At 53.5% G+C, this 16264-nt stretch overlaps 1 protein-coding gene across 2 annotated transcripts; it reads left to right on the forward strand.

The window, feature by feature from the left end:
• Positions 1-137: 137 nt before the first annotated feature.
• Positions 138-14325, forward strand: USHBP1 (USH1 protein network component harmonin binding protein 1). 2 transcript variants are annotated; one of them, XM_023229892.1, is made up of 13 exons: positions 138-263; positions 586-687; positions 783-931; positions 2261-2699; positions 5281-5406; positions 5572-5708; positions 5875-6015; positions 6912-7085; positions 8239-8488; positions 9341-9562; positions 12355-12461; positions 12663-12785; positions 13957-14325. In XM_023229892.1, the coding sequence occupies exons 2-13, from the start codon at positions 634-636 to the stop codon at positions 14144-14146; spliced, it is 2112 nt and encodes a 703-aa protein (XP_023085660.1). In that variant the 5' UTR covers positions 138-263; positions 586-633; the 3' UTR covers positions 14147-14325. The 2 variants fall into 2 exon arrangements, with proteins under 2 accessions (XP_023085660.1, XP_023085661.1); XM_023229893.2 differs by having other exon boundaries at positions 152-373; positions 13957-14146.
• The last annotated feature ends 1939 nt before the right edge of the window (positions 14326-16264 follow it).

Raw genomic sequence — 16264 nt, forward strand, 5'->3', positions numbered from 1 at the left:
GCTTGGAGGCTGAGACGAGGAGGGGCTGAAACCTTGGGAGTCAGGTATGTGTGCCCCGCTAGGGCTGCAGGAAGCCGCTGTCCTCAAAAAGGAAACAACACAATAACAAGTCACATGACCAGGGGAGGGGGTTTCCTGTTTCCTGGTCCCTCCCAGGCCAGGCTTGGCCAGCCCAGGCTTGACCAGGCAGTGGCCAGAGTGACCCCAAGACAGTGTCCAGCGACTCAGGCCTCTGATCAAGTTACCCCCAGAGGATCAGAGAGGTAGAGAGAGCTGAACCTGTCATTTAGGAGGGCCGCGGAGGAGAGGGAATTATTGAGATCGCATTCCCAGGCTCAAATAGAGGAGAGAAGGGGACAAAGATGTAGTGAAGGTAAAGAAGGCAGAGAAGAAGGGGGAGATCCAGACAACCTTGTTAGGTAGTGAGCTGCCTGTCCAGGGAGGCATTCAAATGTGCCCAATCAACATTGATAACAAAATCCCTTCCTGAGGGTAGTCAATGCCCCATTTCACAGCACAGGAAATTGACGTTGTCCCTTGTCCAGGACAACAAAGGCAAGAGGTCATGGCAGGCTGTGGTTTTAGGGGTTGACGAAGGAGAAGCATTCAGAGGGCACTGGCTTCTGGACAGCAATGAGTGCCCGGGCCACGCGGCCCCGAAGCCGGCGAGGGAGGCATGCTCCACCCGTAAGTGTCGCCCTCTCCCCTTCACACCCAACTCCTGGGGACCCCAAGGTCCCGTCCTGCCTGGCTCAGAGCGGGGCCATGGGGGTCATTTGCAGGGTGAACTGGACCCCGTGGCTGAGAGTTCAGAGGAGGTTGAGGCAGCCAGTGGGAGCTCCAAGCTCAGCTTTGCCCAACCTCCAGTGAGCTCCGGGCTGGAACAGCTGGGCCCCATGGAGGAGGTCAGTGGCCAAGGCCTAGGAAGCAGGTGAGACCCCCTTGGTCTGTGCCCTTCACTCCAGTCCAGACGCATCTTTGCCATCTGCAGATCTGCTGATGTGCCCTCTCTGCTCACACACCTACCATAGCTCCCTGTTGCCTTCAGCCTGACTTTCTTTTCTTTTTTTTGAGACGGAGTCTCGCTGTGTCACCCAGGCTGGAGTGCAGTAGTGCGATCTCGGCTCACTGCAAGTTCCGCCTCCTGGGTTCATGCCATTCTCCCGCCTCAGCCTCAGAGTAGCTGGGACTACAGGCGCCCGCCACTACGCCCGGCTAATTTTTTTTTTTTTTTTTTGTATTTTTAGTACAGACGGGGTTTCACCGTGTTAGCCAGGATGGTCTCGATCTCCTGACCTCACGATCCGCCCGCCTCGGCCTCCCAGAGTGCTGGGATTACAGGCTTGAGCCACCGCGCCCGGCCTCTTTTCTTTTTTTTGAGCCTTGCTCTGTCACCCAGGCTGCAGTGCAGTGGCACAATCTCCACTCACAGCAACCTCTGCCTCCTGGGTTCAAGCAAGAGCCTCAGCTTCCCGAGTAGCTGGGATTACAGGTGTGCGCCACCACACCCAGCTAATTTTTGTATTTTTAGTGAGACAGGGTCTTGCCACGTTAGCCAGGCTGGTCTTGAACTCCTGACCTCAGGTGATCCCCCCACTTCAGCCTCCGAAAGTGCTGGGATTACAAGTGTGAGTCGCTGCCCCAGAAGACCCCATTTCTAGAATCTTCTGTCTCTCACTTTCAGGACTTTCCCAGTGCCTGTCACAGTCCAACTTACTATTCACTCTGCTTCGCAGCCCCAGGTCTCCCCTCCAACTTCTCCACCATCTCCGTCCAGCCTCTTCCCTGAATTCCCAGCCTCCCAGTCTCTCCCTGGGATGCAAGTCCCAGAACACGCAGCTCTTGCCAATTCTCTGCCACGCTCACACCTCCCGAAGACCATGAAGTTTAAGCCCTAAGAATTCCCTGCCCCGGGCCGGGCGTTGTGGCCCATGCCTGTTATCACAGAACTTTGGGAGGCCAAGTCGGGCAAATCACCTGAGGTCAGGAGTTTGACATCAGCCTGGCCAACATGGTGAAACCCTGTCTCTACTAAAAATACAAAAATTAGCCGGGCGTGGTGGTGGGCACCTGTAATCCCAGCTACTTGGGGGACTGAGGCAGGAGAATCACTCGAACCCAGGAGGTGGAGGTTGCAGTGAGCTGAGATCGCACCACTGCACTCCAGCCTGGACAACAGAGTGAGATTCCGTCTCAAAAAATAAAAAAGAATTCCCTGCCCAGCATGAAGCGACTCAAGTGCCTGAGTTGGTGTCCACAGGACCGACGAGAAGACGGATGGGGGCTCTGGCAGGGGACTGGCCTCAGCCCCCGAGGTGCCTCAGAAACCTGCAGTGGAAGCCTACCAGGCCCCAGAAGCAGCCCTACAGTACAAAGAGACTGTGCCTCCTGGGATTGGGGCCCCCGATGTGTTTCAGACCCTCCAGCACGCTCTGAGCTCCCTGGAGGCAGCAGCTGCAGCCTGGCGCCACCGGCCCCCCAGCCATCCTGGGCCGATGGGGTTGGAAGACACAAGCAAAGGGGGACCAGGTCCCCTTGGGAAGCAGGAAGGGGCAGGGAGCAGCCAGCGAGAGGCAGCTCGCCTGGCTGAGAGGAATGCCTGGCTCCGGCTGGCCCTGAGTAGTCGAGAGGATGAGCTGGTCCGCACGCAGGCCTCCCTGGAGGCCATCCGAGCTGAGAAGGAGACGCTGCAGAAAGAGGTAAGAGGGGCCATCCTGAGTCCCATGTGGCTCTCTGTCTGAGGGAGGAGGCAGGCACGATGTAGGCAATATTCATTCATCTGTTCATTCCAAAAACCTTTTGAGACTGGGTGTGGTGGCTCACGCCTATAATCCCAGCACTTTGGGAGATAGAGGCAGGAGGATCCTTTGAGGCCAGGAGTTCAAGACCAGCCTGGGCAACACAGCGAGACCCCCACCTCTGCAAAAAATAAAAAATAAAAATCAGCCAGGTTGGCCAGGCACGGTGGCTCACACCTGTAATCCCAGCACTTTGGGAGGCTGAGGTGGGAGTATCACAAAGTCAGGAGTTCAAGACCAGCTTGGCCAACATGGTGAAACCCCATCTCTACTAAAAATACAAATAAATAAATAAATAAATAAATAAATAAAAGCCAGGTGTGATGGCATACGCCTGTAATTCCAGCTACTCAGGAGGCTGAGGCAGGAGAATCACTTGAACCCGGGTGATGGAGGTGGCAGTGAGCTGAGATCACGTCAATGCACTGCAGCCTGGGGGACTGAGTGAGACTCTGTCTCAAAAAAAAAAAAAAAAAAAAAAAAAAATCAGCCAGGTCCAGGTTGGCTGGGTGTGGTGGCTCATGCCTGTAATCTACACCAGCACTTTGGGAGGCCAAGGTGGGTGGATACCTTGAGGCCAGGAGTTAGACACCAGCCTGGCCAACATGGTGAAACCCTGTCTTTACTAAAAATACAAAAATTAGCCAGGTGTGGTGGCACATGCCTGTAATCTCAGCTACTCAGGAGGCTGAGGCAGGAGAGTTGCTTGACGCAATTCTGCAGCTACCAGGGAGACTAAGGCACAAGAATCGCCTGATCCTAGGAGGCAGAGCTTGCAGTGAACCGAGATCGCACCACTGCACTCCAGCCTGGGTGACGGAGTGAGACTGTCTCAAAAAAAAAAAAAAAAAAAAAAAGCCAGGCATGGTGGCTCATGCCTGTAATCCCAACACTTTGAGAGGCCGAGGTGGGCAGATCACAAGGTCAGCAGATCGAGACCATGCTGGCTAACACAGTGAAACCCCATCTCTACTAAAAATACAAAAAAATTTAGTCAGGCGTGCTGGCACACGCCGGTAGTCCCAGTCCCAGCTACTCGGGAGGCTGAGGCAGGAGAATCGCTTGAATTCAGGAGGCAGTGAGCCGAGATCCCGCCATTGCACTCTAGCCTAAGCGACAGAGGAAAACTCTCAAAAAAAAAAAAAAAAAAAAAAAAAAAAGGAAAAGAAAGAAAACTGAGGACGGTGAGACCAGGCCCTGGAGTGGCAGCATGACTGGCTTGTTCAAGGAACCCGAAGGACTCCAGTGTGGCTGGAACACAGGGCGCAACAGGGAGAGTGTGGGGAGCCAGAACAGAGGGAGGACAAATGCAGATTGCGCAGGGCCTCCTCGGCTGCAAGGAGGCACTTGGGCTTTGCTCTGATTAAGGTGAGAGCCCGGGAGGGTTCTGAGCAGAGGAGGGCGTGCTCGACGCAGGTGTTCAGAGGCGCCCTCTGGTGGCAGAGGTAGGAACAGTCTGAGAGGGTGAGGGTGGACTCTTGGAGAGCCAGGAGGTGACTTCACTGGTCCAGACACGCAGGATGGTGGAGGTTGTGGAGGTGGAGAGATGCGGACGGATTCTGGGTGATGTGAAGATGGAACTGACAGGTGTGAGCATGAAGGCTAGAGAGAACTTCAGGCTTTGGGACCTGAAGGACTAGAAGGGAGAGATGGAGGAGCTACAGGGTGGGCAGGTTTGGCTGGTGGTGACCAGATCTCTTTAGCCCTTGATAAGCTCAAGTGCCCATGAGACATCCACGTGGGGTCCTCAAGGGAGCAGCTGTATGTCTGAGTCCAGGGCTCAGGGGAGACAGCAGGGCAGGAGGGAGACACTTGAGCATCCTCAGCATGTAGGTGGCATTTAAAGCCATGTGGCTGCCGGGTGCAGTGGCTCATGCCTATAATCCCAGCACTTTGGGAGGCTAAGTCAAGAAGATCACTTGAGGTCAGGAGTTCAAGACCAGCCTGGTCAACATGGTGAAACCCCATCTCTACTGAAAATACAAAAATTTGTCAGGCAGGGTGGCAGATGCCCGTAATCCCAGCTACTCAGGAGGCTGAGGCAGGAGAATCACTTGAACCCGGGAGGCAGAGGTTGCAGTGAGCTGAGACTGTGCCACTGCATTCCAGCCTGGGTGACAGAGCAAGACTCTATCTCAAAAATAAAAATAAAAATAAAAATAAAAAGTCATGTGGCTGAATGAGGTATTGAGAGGGAAGCCCTCATCTCAGGCTGGTAGGAAAACTCGGGGCTATGGGAGCCCAGTCCAGGGATTCATTTTCCTCCAGAGTGGGGCCCATTTTTCTGCTGGGAAAAATGAAATCCTCAGCAGCTGACAAACATTCCCAAGGTCAGACAGTGAGATTTTTGGCAGGCTAAGTATCCAAGCCTCCTGCCTTCCAGCTAGGGTTCTTGCCACTTCCCCAAGAACAGGCCTTGGGGAGGGAAGGCTGGTGGTTGGTTTCAGCCCCTAGGCCTGACACCCCCCCTCATCCTTCCCAGGTTCAGGAGTTGCAGAATTCCCTCTTGAGGCTGGAGCCCTTCCCACGTCTTTCCCACAGCCAAGCAGGTGGCTCAGGCAGTGGTTCTAGCAGCTCTGAGGCAGACAGGGAACCCTGGGAGACTCAGGTGAGTGTGAGAAGTTCAATCCCACAGTTTTGATGTCCTTAGTCTTCTGGGGGATGAGACTCAAATCTTTGTCATGGGATCCAACAGCTTCTGGGGTTGCAAAATGCCTACAATCCCAGGCTCTTGGTGACAATTGGGGTCAATTACATCACCTTTTCTTGGCAGGACTCCTTCTCCCTGGCTCACCCCCTGCTTCGGCGCCTCCGCAGCCATTCCAGCACCCAGATCCTTGGGTCTCTTCCCACCCAGCCCCTCAGTCCTGAGATGCACATCATGGAAGCCCAGATGGAGCAACTCCAGGGGTAAGAGACTCAAATGCTGAGCTCATAAGGGCACAGGCACCTCCTCCAGCTGAGTTATAAAGCCTGGAGTCTGAAGCTGCAACAGGAGGGAGGGTAAGGGTGGAAATTGAGGCCTGACTGCCTTAGAAGGCCTCTGACTTTCCCTCTTCCCCACCTTCGGGGACAGGAGCATTGAGAAGCTCAAATGCTTTAACCGTCTGCTATCGGCTGTGCTCCAGGGATACAAGGGCCACTGTGAGGGCCTCAGCATGCAGCTAGGCCAGCGGGAGGCTGAGGCCACAGCATTGCATCTGGCCTTGCAGTACAGGTCAGTGTACCCTGCCAGTGATGTCACCAGCTGGGGAGGGAATGGGCTTTCTGAGGATGGCCCCAATCCACAGAACTCTCACTGGAGAGCACCTTCCCCACTTCAGAAATTAATTTTTTTGGGGGGGGGGCAGAGTCTTGCTGTGTCACCCAGGCTGGAATGCAGTGGCGAGATCTCAGCTCACTGCAACCTCTGCCTCCTGGGTTCAAATGACACTCATGTCTCAACCTCCTGAGTAGCTGGGATTGCAGGTGTATGCCACCATACCCAGCTAATTTTTGTGTTTTTAGTAGAGACGGGTTTCACCATATGGGCCAGGCTAGTCTCGAACTCCTGACATCGTGATCCACCCGACTTGGCCTCCTAAAGTGCTGGGATTACAGGTGTGAGCCACCTCGCCCGGCCCAGAAATTAACTTAAGGCAATTTTAGTTCAGGGTTGGTAAGGGAGTCTACATGCTTCCAGAGTTGAGGACAGTGGGGAGAAGAGGAGTTCAGGAGCAAGTGGGGACTGGCACCTATAGAGCGAGATGTAGCTAAGCGGTTTTTTTCTTTCTTTCTTTCTTTTTTTTTTGAGACAGAGTCTAGCTCTGTCACCCAGGCTGGAGTGCAGTGGTGCCCTCTTGGCTCACTGCAACCTCCACCTCCCTGGTTCAAGCGATTCTCCTGCCTCAGCCTCCTGAGTAGCTGGAACTACAGGTGCATACCACCACACCTTGCTAATCTTTGTATTTTTAGTAGAGATGGGGTTTCACCATGTTGGTCAGGCTGGTCTCGAACTCCTGACCTCAGGTAATCCTCCCGCCTCAGCCTCCCAAAGTGCTAGGACTACAGGCGAGGGCCATTGCACCCAGCCAAGCTGAGTGTCCCGAAGCACTCAGAACCAGTGTCCCACAGTGAGCACTGTGAAGAGGCATACAGGGTTCTTCTTGCTCTGTGGGAGGCCAACTCAGAAGCAGGAGACGAAGCCCCCACGGGTGACCTGCAAGCAGCTGAAGAGGAAGCATGGAGGCTGCTGGCACAAGAGGAAGCCACCATGGATGCGGGGGCACAGCAGAATCCACAGCCAAGGTACCTCCCCAGAACCCTGGGAACTGGCCTGGTTGAGGAGTGGGGTCTTGACTGGGGAATGGGGTTCCCAGAGCTCACCATGTTTGGGGGCTTGGCGTGGCTGTGTCCAGCAAGGTTGGTATGGAGCACACTGTAGTTGGTTGACATGAGGCTCAACTGCAGTTGGCCTGTTGCTACTTGACAAAGTTGGCATGGTGGTTGACAGATATTGCAGTTGGCGTGAAGATGGATAATGATGCCTACTGGTTAAAACTGGCACCCGCAGCCGGGCACAGTGGCTCACACCTGTAATCCCAGCACTTTGGGAGGCCGAGGCAGGCAGATCGCTTGAGCTCAGTAGTTCAAGACCAGCCCTTGTAACGTGGCGAAAGTCCTTTTCTACCAAAACTACAAATAAATTAGCCAGGTGTGCCCATGTAGTCCCAGCTACTTGGGGGGCTGAGGTGGGAGGAAGCCTTCAGTCTGGGAGGTGGAGGCTGCAGTGAGCTGAGATTGCACCACTGCACTCCAGCCTGGGTGACAGAGTGTGACCCTGGTTTTTGTTTTGTTTTGAGACGGATTTTCACTCTTGTCACCCAGGCTGGAGTCCAATAGTCTGATCTCGGCTCACTGCAACCTCCGCCTCCCAGGTTCAAGTGATTCTCCTGCCTCAGCCTCCCGAGTAGGTGGGATTACAGGCTCCCACTACCATGCCCGACTAATTTTGAATTTTCAGTAGAGATGGGGTTTCTCCATATCGGTCAGGCTGGTCTCCAACTCCCGACCTCAGGTGATCTACTTGCCTCTGCCTCCCAAAGTGCTGGGATTACAGGCATGAGGCACCGTGCCCAGCCCCAGCTAATTTTTTTATAAAGACGGATTCTCACTCTGTTGCCTATGCTGCTCTCAAACTTCTGGCTTCAAGCAGTCCTCCCGCCTCAGCCTCCCAAAGTGCTGGGGTTACAGGCGTGCATCACCGCACCTGACCAAAATGTGGTCTTGATGGAAGATGGTGCCTAGTGGGGTATGTTGGTGTGACAGGGGCCACCACAGATGGCAAAGACTCCATCATGGCCAGTGAGATGGAAGATGATGGACCCTACCAAGACTGGCATAAAGTTAACCCACCTATGCCTGCTGGTGTTGACATAGGCACCTCTTCTGTTTTTTGTAGCCCTGAGGGCAGCAGTGTGGATAAGCCTACACCACAGGAAGTGGCTTTCCAGCTCCGAAGCTATGTCCAGCGTCTCCAGGAGCGCCGTTCTCTAGTGAATATTCTCTCAGAGCCTGGCCCCACCTTGGCACCCATGCCCACTGTGCCCCGTGCAGAAGCCATGGTGCAGGCCATTCTGGGGACCCAGGCTGGCCCAGCTCTTCCCCGACTGGAGAAGACACAAATTCAGCAGGACCTGGTGGCCACAAGGGTACAAATGGGCTGTGGTCACTGTCAGTTTTTCTTGGTGGGACAAAATCCTTTACTGAGGTTGGGGGATCAAGGAGCAAAGGAGAATTCTCCTGGGCTGGGTGCAGGCATTGTGAAGGAGAATTGGAACTGGGGTTTTGAGGGATTAATAGGAGTTTGTCTTCTGGGGTTCAGTTTCTCAATAGACTACAAATGTGGCTCTCCAAAATGCCCTTCCTAGGGAAGAGATGGGAGCAAAGAACACAGTGTTGGGTTTGTAGCTTGGCAAGAAAACCTTGAAGTTCTGGAGCTGGAGAAACTCCAGAAGTTTTGACAGAACTGCTATATGACCTATGTAAGCTACTTGCCCTCTAGGAAATGCCATTTCTACAGCTGTGGTTTTTATGGGAGGAAGATATTTCCACCTCACAAGAACATGGTGAAGGTCCTAGTTTTTTTTTTTTTTTTTTTTTTTTTTTGGAGACAAAGTCTTGCTCTCACCCAGGCTGGAGTGCTGTGGCGCTATCTCGGCTCACTGCAGCCTCTGCCCCCACCGGGTTCAAGTGATTCTCCTGCCTCAGCCTCCTGAGTAGCTGAGATTACAGTTGTGCACCACCACACCTGGCTATTTTTTGTATTTTCTGTGGAGAGGGTGTTTTGCCATGTTGGCCAGGCTGGTCTCGAACTCCTGACCTCAGGTAATCCACCCACTTCGGCCTCCCAAAGTGCTGGGACTACAGGCATGAGCCACCGTGCCCAGCCAAAGGTCACCATTTTTGTCTGAATAGGCCTCAGTGGGTGCCTCTTGGGGCCTCAGTTTCCCTGCAGTTGATCGTAGAAGCAGAAATTCTCTCCCCTCTCCTTGGTCCCGCAGGAGGCCCTGACGGACCTGATGCTTCGGCTGCAGCTGGTGCGGCGTGAGAAGCGGGGCCTAGAGCTGCGGGAGGCTGCCCTCCGAGCCCTGGGTCCAGCTCACGTGCTCCTGCTGGAGCAGCTGCGGTGGGAACGGGCGGAGCTCCAGACTGGTGGGGCAAACAGCAGTGGCGGACATAGCAGCGGAGGTGGCAGCAGCGGGGACGAGGAAGAGTGGTATCAGGTGAGCCGCCCTGCCTGAACCTGGTAGGGGTAGTAGCTTACTAATGAGAACATAGCCCTTGTCAATCACAGCCCTCTCCCCCCCTTTTTTTTTTTTTTGAGACGGAGGTTTGCTCTTGTTGCCCAGGCTGGAATGCAATGTTGCCATCTCTGCTCACTGCAACCTCTGCCTCCCAGGTTCAAGCGATTCTCCTGTCTCAGCCTCCTGAGTAGCTGGGATTACAGACACACACCACCACATCTAGCTAATTTTTGTATGTGTTGTAGAGATGCAGTTTCACCATGTTGGCCAGGCTGGTCTCGAACTCTTGGCCTCAAATGTTTCGCCTGCCTCCGCCTCCCAAAGTGCTGAGATTACAGGCATGAGTCGCTGTGCCTGTCCTTAATGCAGCTCTTTGAATCATCTCTCCCACCTCCAAACCTTTGTACATTCTGTGTCCCTGCCAGGAACTTCCCTCTTTGTGTCATAAAGTCCTCGACCTCCTGTAGATCTCAGCTTAGACATCACCTCCTCAAGGAAGCCCTCCCGGAGTGACTTCAGATGAGGTTTCCTGTTATTTATTTCCCTTATCAGGTTACCCAGGCACGGTGGTCCCAGCTACTGGGGAGGCTGAGGTGGGAGGATCACTTGAACCCAGGAGTTGGAGGCTTCAGCAAGCCACAATTATGTCATTTCACTCCAGCCTGGGCCACAGAGCAAGACCTCATCTCTCTTTTTTATTTATTTATTTTTTGAGACAGAGTTTTGCTCATGTCGCCCAGGCTGGAGTGCAATGGTGCAGTCTTGGCTCACTGCAGCCTCCGCCTCCCAGGTTCAAGCAATTCTCCTGCCTCAGCCTCCCAAGTAGCCGGGATTATAGGCGTCTGCCACCGTGCCCAAATATATATATATATATTTATTTATTTATTTAGAGACTGAGTGTCGCTCTGTTGCCCAGGCTGGAGTGCAGTGGCGCAATCTCGGCTCACTGCAACCTCCGCCTCCGGAGTTCACGCCATTCTCCCGCCTCAGCCTCCCGAGTAGCTGGGACTACAGGCGTCTGCCACCTCGCCTGGCAAATATTTTTGTTTTTGTTTTTGTTTTTTTTTGAGACGGAGTCTTGCTCTGTCGCCCAGGCTAGAGTGCAGTGGCCGGATCTCAGCTCACCGCAACTTCTGCCTCCTGGGTTCACGCCATTCTCCTGCCTCAGCCTCCCGAGTGGCTGGGACCACAGGCGCCCACCACCTCGCCCGGCTAATTTTTTGTATTTTTAGTAGAGATGGGGTTTCACTGTGTTAGCCATGATGGCCTCGATCTCCTGACCTCGTGATCCACCCTCCTCGGCCTCCCAAAGTGCTGAGATTATAGGCGTGAGCCACTGCACCCGGCCAATTTTTGTATTTTTTAGTACAGATGGGGTTTCACCATGTTGGCCAGGCTGGTGTCGAACTCCTGACCTCAGGTGATTTGCCTGTGTCAGCCTCCCAAAGTACTAGCATTATAGCCATCAGTCACAGCGCCCGGCCTTTAATTTTTTTTTTTTTTAGAAACAGATCTTGCTCTGTCACCCAGGCCCGCGTGCAGTGGCGTGATCTTGGCTCACTGCAATCTCTGCCTCCCAGGTTCAAGCGATTCTCCTGCTTTGGCCTCCCAAGTAGCTGGGATTACAGGCTTGTACCACCACGCCCGGCTAATTTTCGTATTTTTAGTAGCGACAGGGTTTCACCATGTTGGCCAGGCTGTTCTCAAACTCCTGACCTCAGGTGATCGCCCACCTTGGCCTCCCAAAGTTCTGGGATTACAGGCATGAGCCACTGCACCCAGACTAATTAAAAAAAAAAAATTATTATTATTTCAAACAAGGATTAGATGGGGCAAGGACTTCCCGTGGATCTCTATTTTTTTTTTTTTTTTTTTTTTTTTGAGACAGAGTCTCACTGTGTCGCTCAGGCTGGAGTGCAGTGCTGCAATCCCAGCTCACTCCAACCTCTGCCTCCCAGCTTCAAGTGATTCTCCTGCCTCAGCTGCCCAAGTAGTTGGGACTACAGGTACCTACCACCATGCCTGGCTAATTTTTTTTTTTTTTTTTTGAGACCAAGTCTTACTCTGTTGCCCAGGCTGGAATGCAGTGGCATGATCTCGGCTCACTGCAACCTCCACCTCCCAAGTTCAAGCGATTCTCCTGCCTTAGCCTCCTGAGTAGCTGGGATTACAGGGGTCTGCCACCATGCCAGGCTAATTTTTGTACATTTAGTAGAGACAGGGTTTCACCATGTTGGCCAGGCTGGTCTTGAACTCCTGACTTCAAGTGATCCACCCGTCTCGGCCTCCCAAAGTTCTGGGATTACAGGCGTGAGCTACCATACCTGGCCCCTAAATTTTATTTTTAGAGATGAGGTTCGAGACCAGCCTGGCCAACATGGTGAAACCCCGTCTCTACTAAAAATACAAACAGTAGCCAGGTCTGGTGGCATGTGTCTGTAATGCCAACTACTTGGAAGGCTGAGGCAGGAGAATCGCTTGAACCTGGGAGGCAGAAGTTGCTGTCAGCTAAGATCGTGCCACTGTACCCCAGCCTGGGTGGCAGAGTGAGACTCTGTCTAAAAAAAAAAAAAAAAAAAAATTTTTTTTTTAATTAAATAAGGTATTTCCCTTATCAGAGTGTAATTTCGCTCTTATTGGGGTATGGAACCAGGCAGGGGTCTCTGAGAGCACAGCAGCTGCCGCTGTCTGGGTAGCTTCAATGTCCAGTGAGGGCCAAGCACGGACTTGGCCCAGGTTAATGTCACTTTCTTGTCTTCTCTCTCTCTTAGGGCCTTCCTGCTGTCCCTGGTGGCACCAGTGGCATTGATGGTGGCCAGGTGGGCAGGGTCTGGGACCCAGAGAAGTTAGCCCAGGAACTGGCAGCATCGCTCACCAGGTGTGTGCCTGGGTCCTGGGCTGGGTGGGGGTGGGCAGACTATGTGACAGCCCCCGGGGGGGTTGTCTGCAGCAGAAGCTAAGGTGTACCCCTGTGTACAGGTGTGTTTACATGACAATACTGTAGGCAGGTGGGTAGGAGGAGACGTGGGAAATAGGATGGGCTAGGGCTGTGAGCCCCCTCTCTTCCCCTTCGCAACAGGACGCTGGACCTGCGGGAGCAGCTGCAGTCTCTGCGCAGGGAGCTGGAACGGGTGGCTCAGAAGGGGCGAGCCAGACGGTCTCAGAGTGCCGAGCTGAACAGGGATTTATGCAAAGCCCACAGGTGGGACCCCTGTTCTGCATCCCTCCAATCCCCCTGGCACCATCCCCCACCAGGATCTCAGAAGTATCCCTGGCTCTCTCTGGGCCTTAGCCTTCCCCGCTGCCCCAAAATAGGCAATAAAGGCCAGGCACGGTGGCTCATACCTGTAATCCCATGTTGGGAGGCTGAGGCCGGCAGATCACCTGAGGTCAGGAGTTTAAGACCAGCCTGGCCAACGTGGTGAAACCCCATCTCTACTAAAAGTACAAAAATTAACTGGGCATCTTGGCACGTGCCTGTAATTCCAGCTACTTGGAAGACAGGAGAATTGCTTAAACCCAGGAGGTGGAGGATGCGGTGAGCAGAGATCACACCACTGCACTCCAGCTTGAGCGACAGAGCGAGACTCTGTCTCAAAAAAAGAAACAACAGGCTGGGCCAGGCACAGTGGCTCATGCCTGAAATCCCAGCACTTTGGGAGGCCAAGGTGGGCAGATCACCTGAGGCCGGGAGTTCGAGACCAGCCTGACCAACATGGAGAAACCCCATCTCTACTAAAAATACAAAATTAGCCAGGCATGGTGGCGCGTGCCTATAATCCCAGCTACTGGGTAGGCTGAAGCAGGAGAATCGCTTAAACCTGGGAGGCAGAGGTTGCAGTGCAGTGAGCCAAGATCGGGCCATTGCACTCCAGCCTGGGCAACAAGAGCAAAACTCCATCTCAAAAAACAACAACAAGAAAAAACAGGCTGGGCACAGTGGCTCACACTTGTAATCCCAGCACTTTGGGAGGCCGAGGCAGGCGGATCACCTGAGGTCAGGAGTTCAAGACCAGCCTAGGCAACATGGTGAAACCCGGTCTCTATTAAAAAATACAAAAAATTAGCTGGGCATGGTGGCGGGTACCTGTAATCCCAGCTACTTGGGAGGCTGAGGCAGGAGAACTGCTTGAACCCAGGAGGCAGAGGTTGTAGTGAGGGGACATCTTACCATTGCACTCCAGCCTGGACGACAAGAGCGAAATTCTGTCTCAAACAACAATAACAACAACAACAACAACAAAAAGACCAGTTAGCTGGGACCCTGGGAGACCTAAGGTGAAAAAGCCCCCATTCTGGGAGTGGGAGTACATGGTCCCTGCCTTGGGTGGAGTCGGGGACTATTTGCTGACCCAGCCACCCACCCCTTCCAGCGCCCTGGTCCTGGCCTTCCGAGGAGCCCACCGGAAGCAGGAAGAGCAATGCCGGAAGTTGGAGCAGCAGATGGCACTCATGGAGGCTCAGCAGACCGAGGAGGTGGCGGTGCTTGAAGCCACTGCAAGGGCCCTGGGGAAGCCCAGTCCGCCCCTCCCGCCTCCCCAGCTTGGGGATACCATTCTGTAGGCCCCTTGCCCAGCCATGTCTGGACATGCCAGACCGCTGTGGCATGTCATAAACTATCCTGGAGTGACACCATGTCATGTTGCATGATTTGGCGTGTTGGGGCACATTCGGCATGAGGGAAGCTGGTGCACACGGGTGTCCAGGGCCTGATGGGTGTGGCCACGCAATGCAGAAAGACTTGCGTGTCTTTGGCCTGGTACCAAGTGGAATGTGAACTTCACATCAGTGGGGTCAGGCCAGAAGCAACCTGGGCTGTGGGACCAGGTCCCTGGGACTGACGCATTTTGGAGGTCTGTGAGGTTGCATAGCCACAGCTGAAGTTCCAACTGGCCTGTCTCCCAAAGCCCAGGGAGGGATTCATCGGGACTGGACAGAGCTTTTCCTGGCAGCCCCTTCCCAAGGAGATGCTGGGTTTGGCTGGCAGATTTTCCTGAAGGGGGCCGGGCGTAGTGGTGCACACCTGTAATCCCAGCGCTTTGGGAGGCCAAGGTGGGTGGATCACTTGAGCCCAGGAGTTCAAGACTAGCCTGGACAACGTGGTAAAACCCCATTTCTACAAAAAAAAATACAAAAATTAGCCAGGCATGGTGGCATGTGCCTATAAAGCTATCTAGGAGGCTAAAGTGGGAGGATCACTTGAGCTTGAGAAGCAGAGGTTGCAGTGAGCTGAGATCACACCACTGCACTCCAGTCTGGGTGACAGAGTAAGACCCTGTCTCAAAAAAACAAAACAGGCTGGGTGTGGTGACTCATGCCTGTAATCCCAGCACTTTGGGAGGCTGAGGCGGGGAGGATCACCTGAGGTCAGGAATTTGAGACCAGCTTGGCCAACATAGCAAAACCCCGTCTCTACTAAAAATACAAAAATTAGCTGGGTGTGGTGGTGCATGCCTGTAGTCCCAGCTACTCAGGAGGCTGAGGCAGGATAATTGCTTGAACCTGGGAGGCAGACATTGCAGTGAGCTGAGATCATGCCACTGCACTCCAGTCTGGGTGACAGAATAGGACCTTGTCTCAAAAAAACAAAACAGGCCGGACGCGGTGGCTCACACCTGTAATCCCAGCACTTTGGGAGGCCGAGGCGGGCAGATCATGAGGTCAGGAGATGGAGACCATCCTGGCTAACATGGTGAAACCCCATCTCTACTAAAAATACACAAAATTAGCCGGGCGTGGTGGTGGGCACCTGTAGTCCCAGCTACTCAGGAGGCTGAGGCAGGAGAATGGCATGAACCCGGGAAGCAGAGCTTGCAGTTAGCCGAGATCGTGCCACTGCACTCCAGCCTGGGCGACAGAGTGAGACTCCGTCTCAAAAAAATACAGGGCCAGGCACAGTGGCTCATGCCTGTAATACCAGCATTTTGGGAGGCCAAGGCGGGTGAAGGTGGGTGGATCATAAGGTCAAAAGATAAAGTCCAACATAGTTAAACCCCATCTGTACTAAAAATACAAAAATTAGCTGGATATGGTGGCACATGCCTGTAATCCCAGCTACTTGGGAGGCTGGGGCAGGAGAATCACTTGAACCAGGGAGTCAGAGGTTGCAGTGAGCCAAGGTTGCGCCACTGCACTCCAGCCTGGTGACAGAGCAAGACTCCGTCTCAAACAACAACAACAAAAACAGGCCTGATGCAGTGGTTCATGCCTGTAATCCCAGCACTTTGGGAGGTCGAGGCAGGGAGGATCACCTGAGGTCAGGAGTTTGAGACCAGCTTGGCCAACATGGTGAAATCGCCGTCTCTACTAAAAATACAAAAATTAGCTGAGTGTGGTGGCGCACGCCTGTAGTCCCAGCTACTCCGGAGGCTGAGGCAGGATAATTGCTTGAACCTGAGAGGCGGGGGCTGCAGTGAACTGAGATAGCGCCAATGCTTTTCAGCCTGGGCAACAAGAGCAAAACTCTGTCTCTAAATAAATAAACAAACAAACAAACAAACAAAACACAAAACAAAACAAAAAGGAGGATGCCTATATTCCAGAGGGGAGACTGAAGCTGGAATGGTTCAGATTCAGGGTGTGGATGACGAGTTGCTACTAACTCAAAGCTAAGGTCAAGGGTTTGTGGACTCCATGTAGTTGAACTTGCCTGTAATCCCAGTGTCTCAGGAGGCCGAGGCA

This window comes from Piliocolobus tephrosceles, chromosome 21 (genome assembly GCF_002776525.5).
Source record: "Piliocolobus tephrosceles isolate RC106 chromosome 21, ASM277652v3, whole genome shotgun sequence".
Lineage (NCBI taxonomy): Eukaryota > Metazoa > Chordata > Mammalia > Primates > Cercopithecidae > Piliocolobus > Piliocolobus tephrosceles.

Excerpts from the sequence above, each read along its gene's own strand:
- USHBP1 (XM_023229892.1), top strand. The coding sequence starts at position 634 with ATGAGTGCCCGGGCCACGCGGCCCCGAAGCCGGCGAGGGAGGCATGCT. Across the intron at positions 6,016-6,911 it reads CATCTGGCCTTGCAGTACAG|TGAGCACTGTGAAGAGGCAT; the intron begins GTCAGTGTACCC and ends AGTGTCCCACAG. Across the intron at positions 7,086-8,238 it reads CAGCAGAATCCACAGCCAAG|CCCTGAGGGCAGCAGTGTGG; the intron begins GTACCTCCCCAG and ends TGTTTTTTGTAG.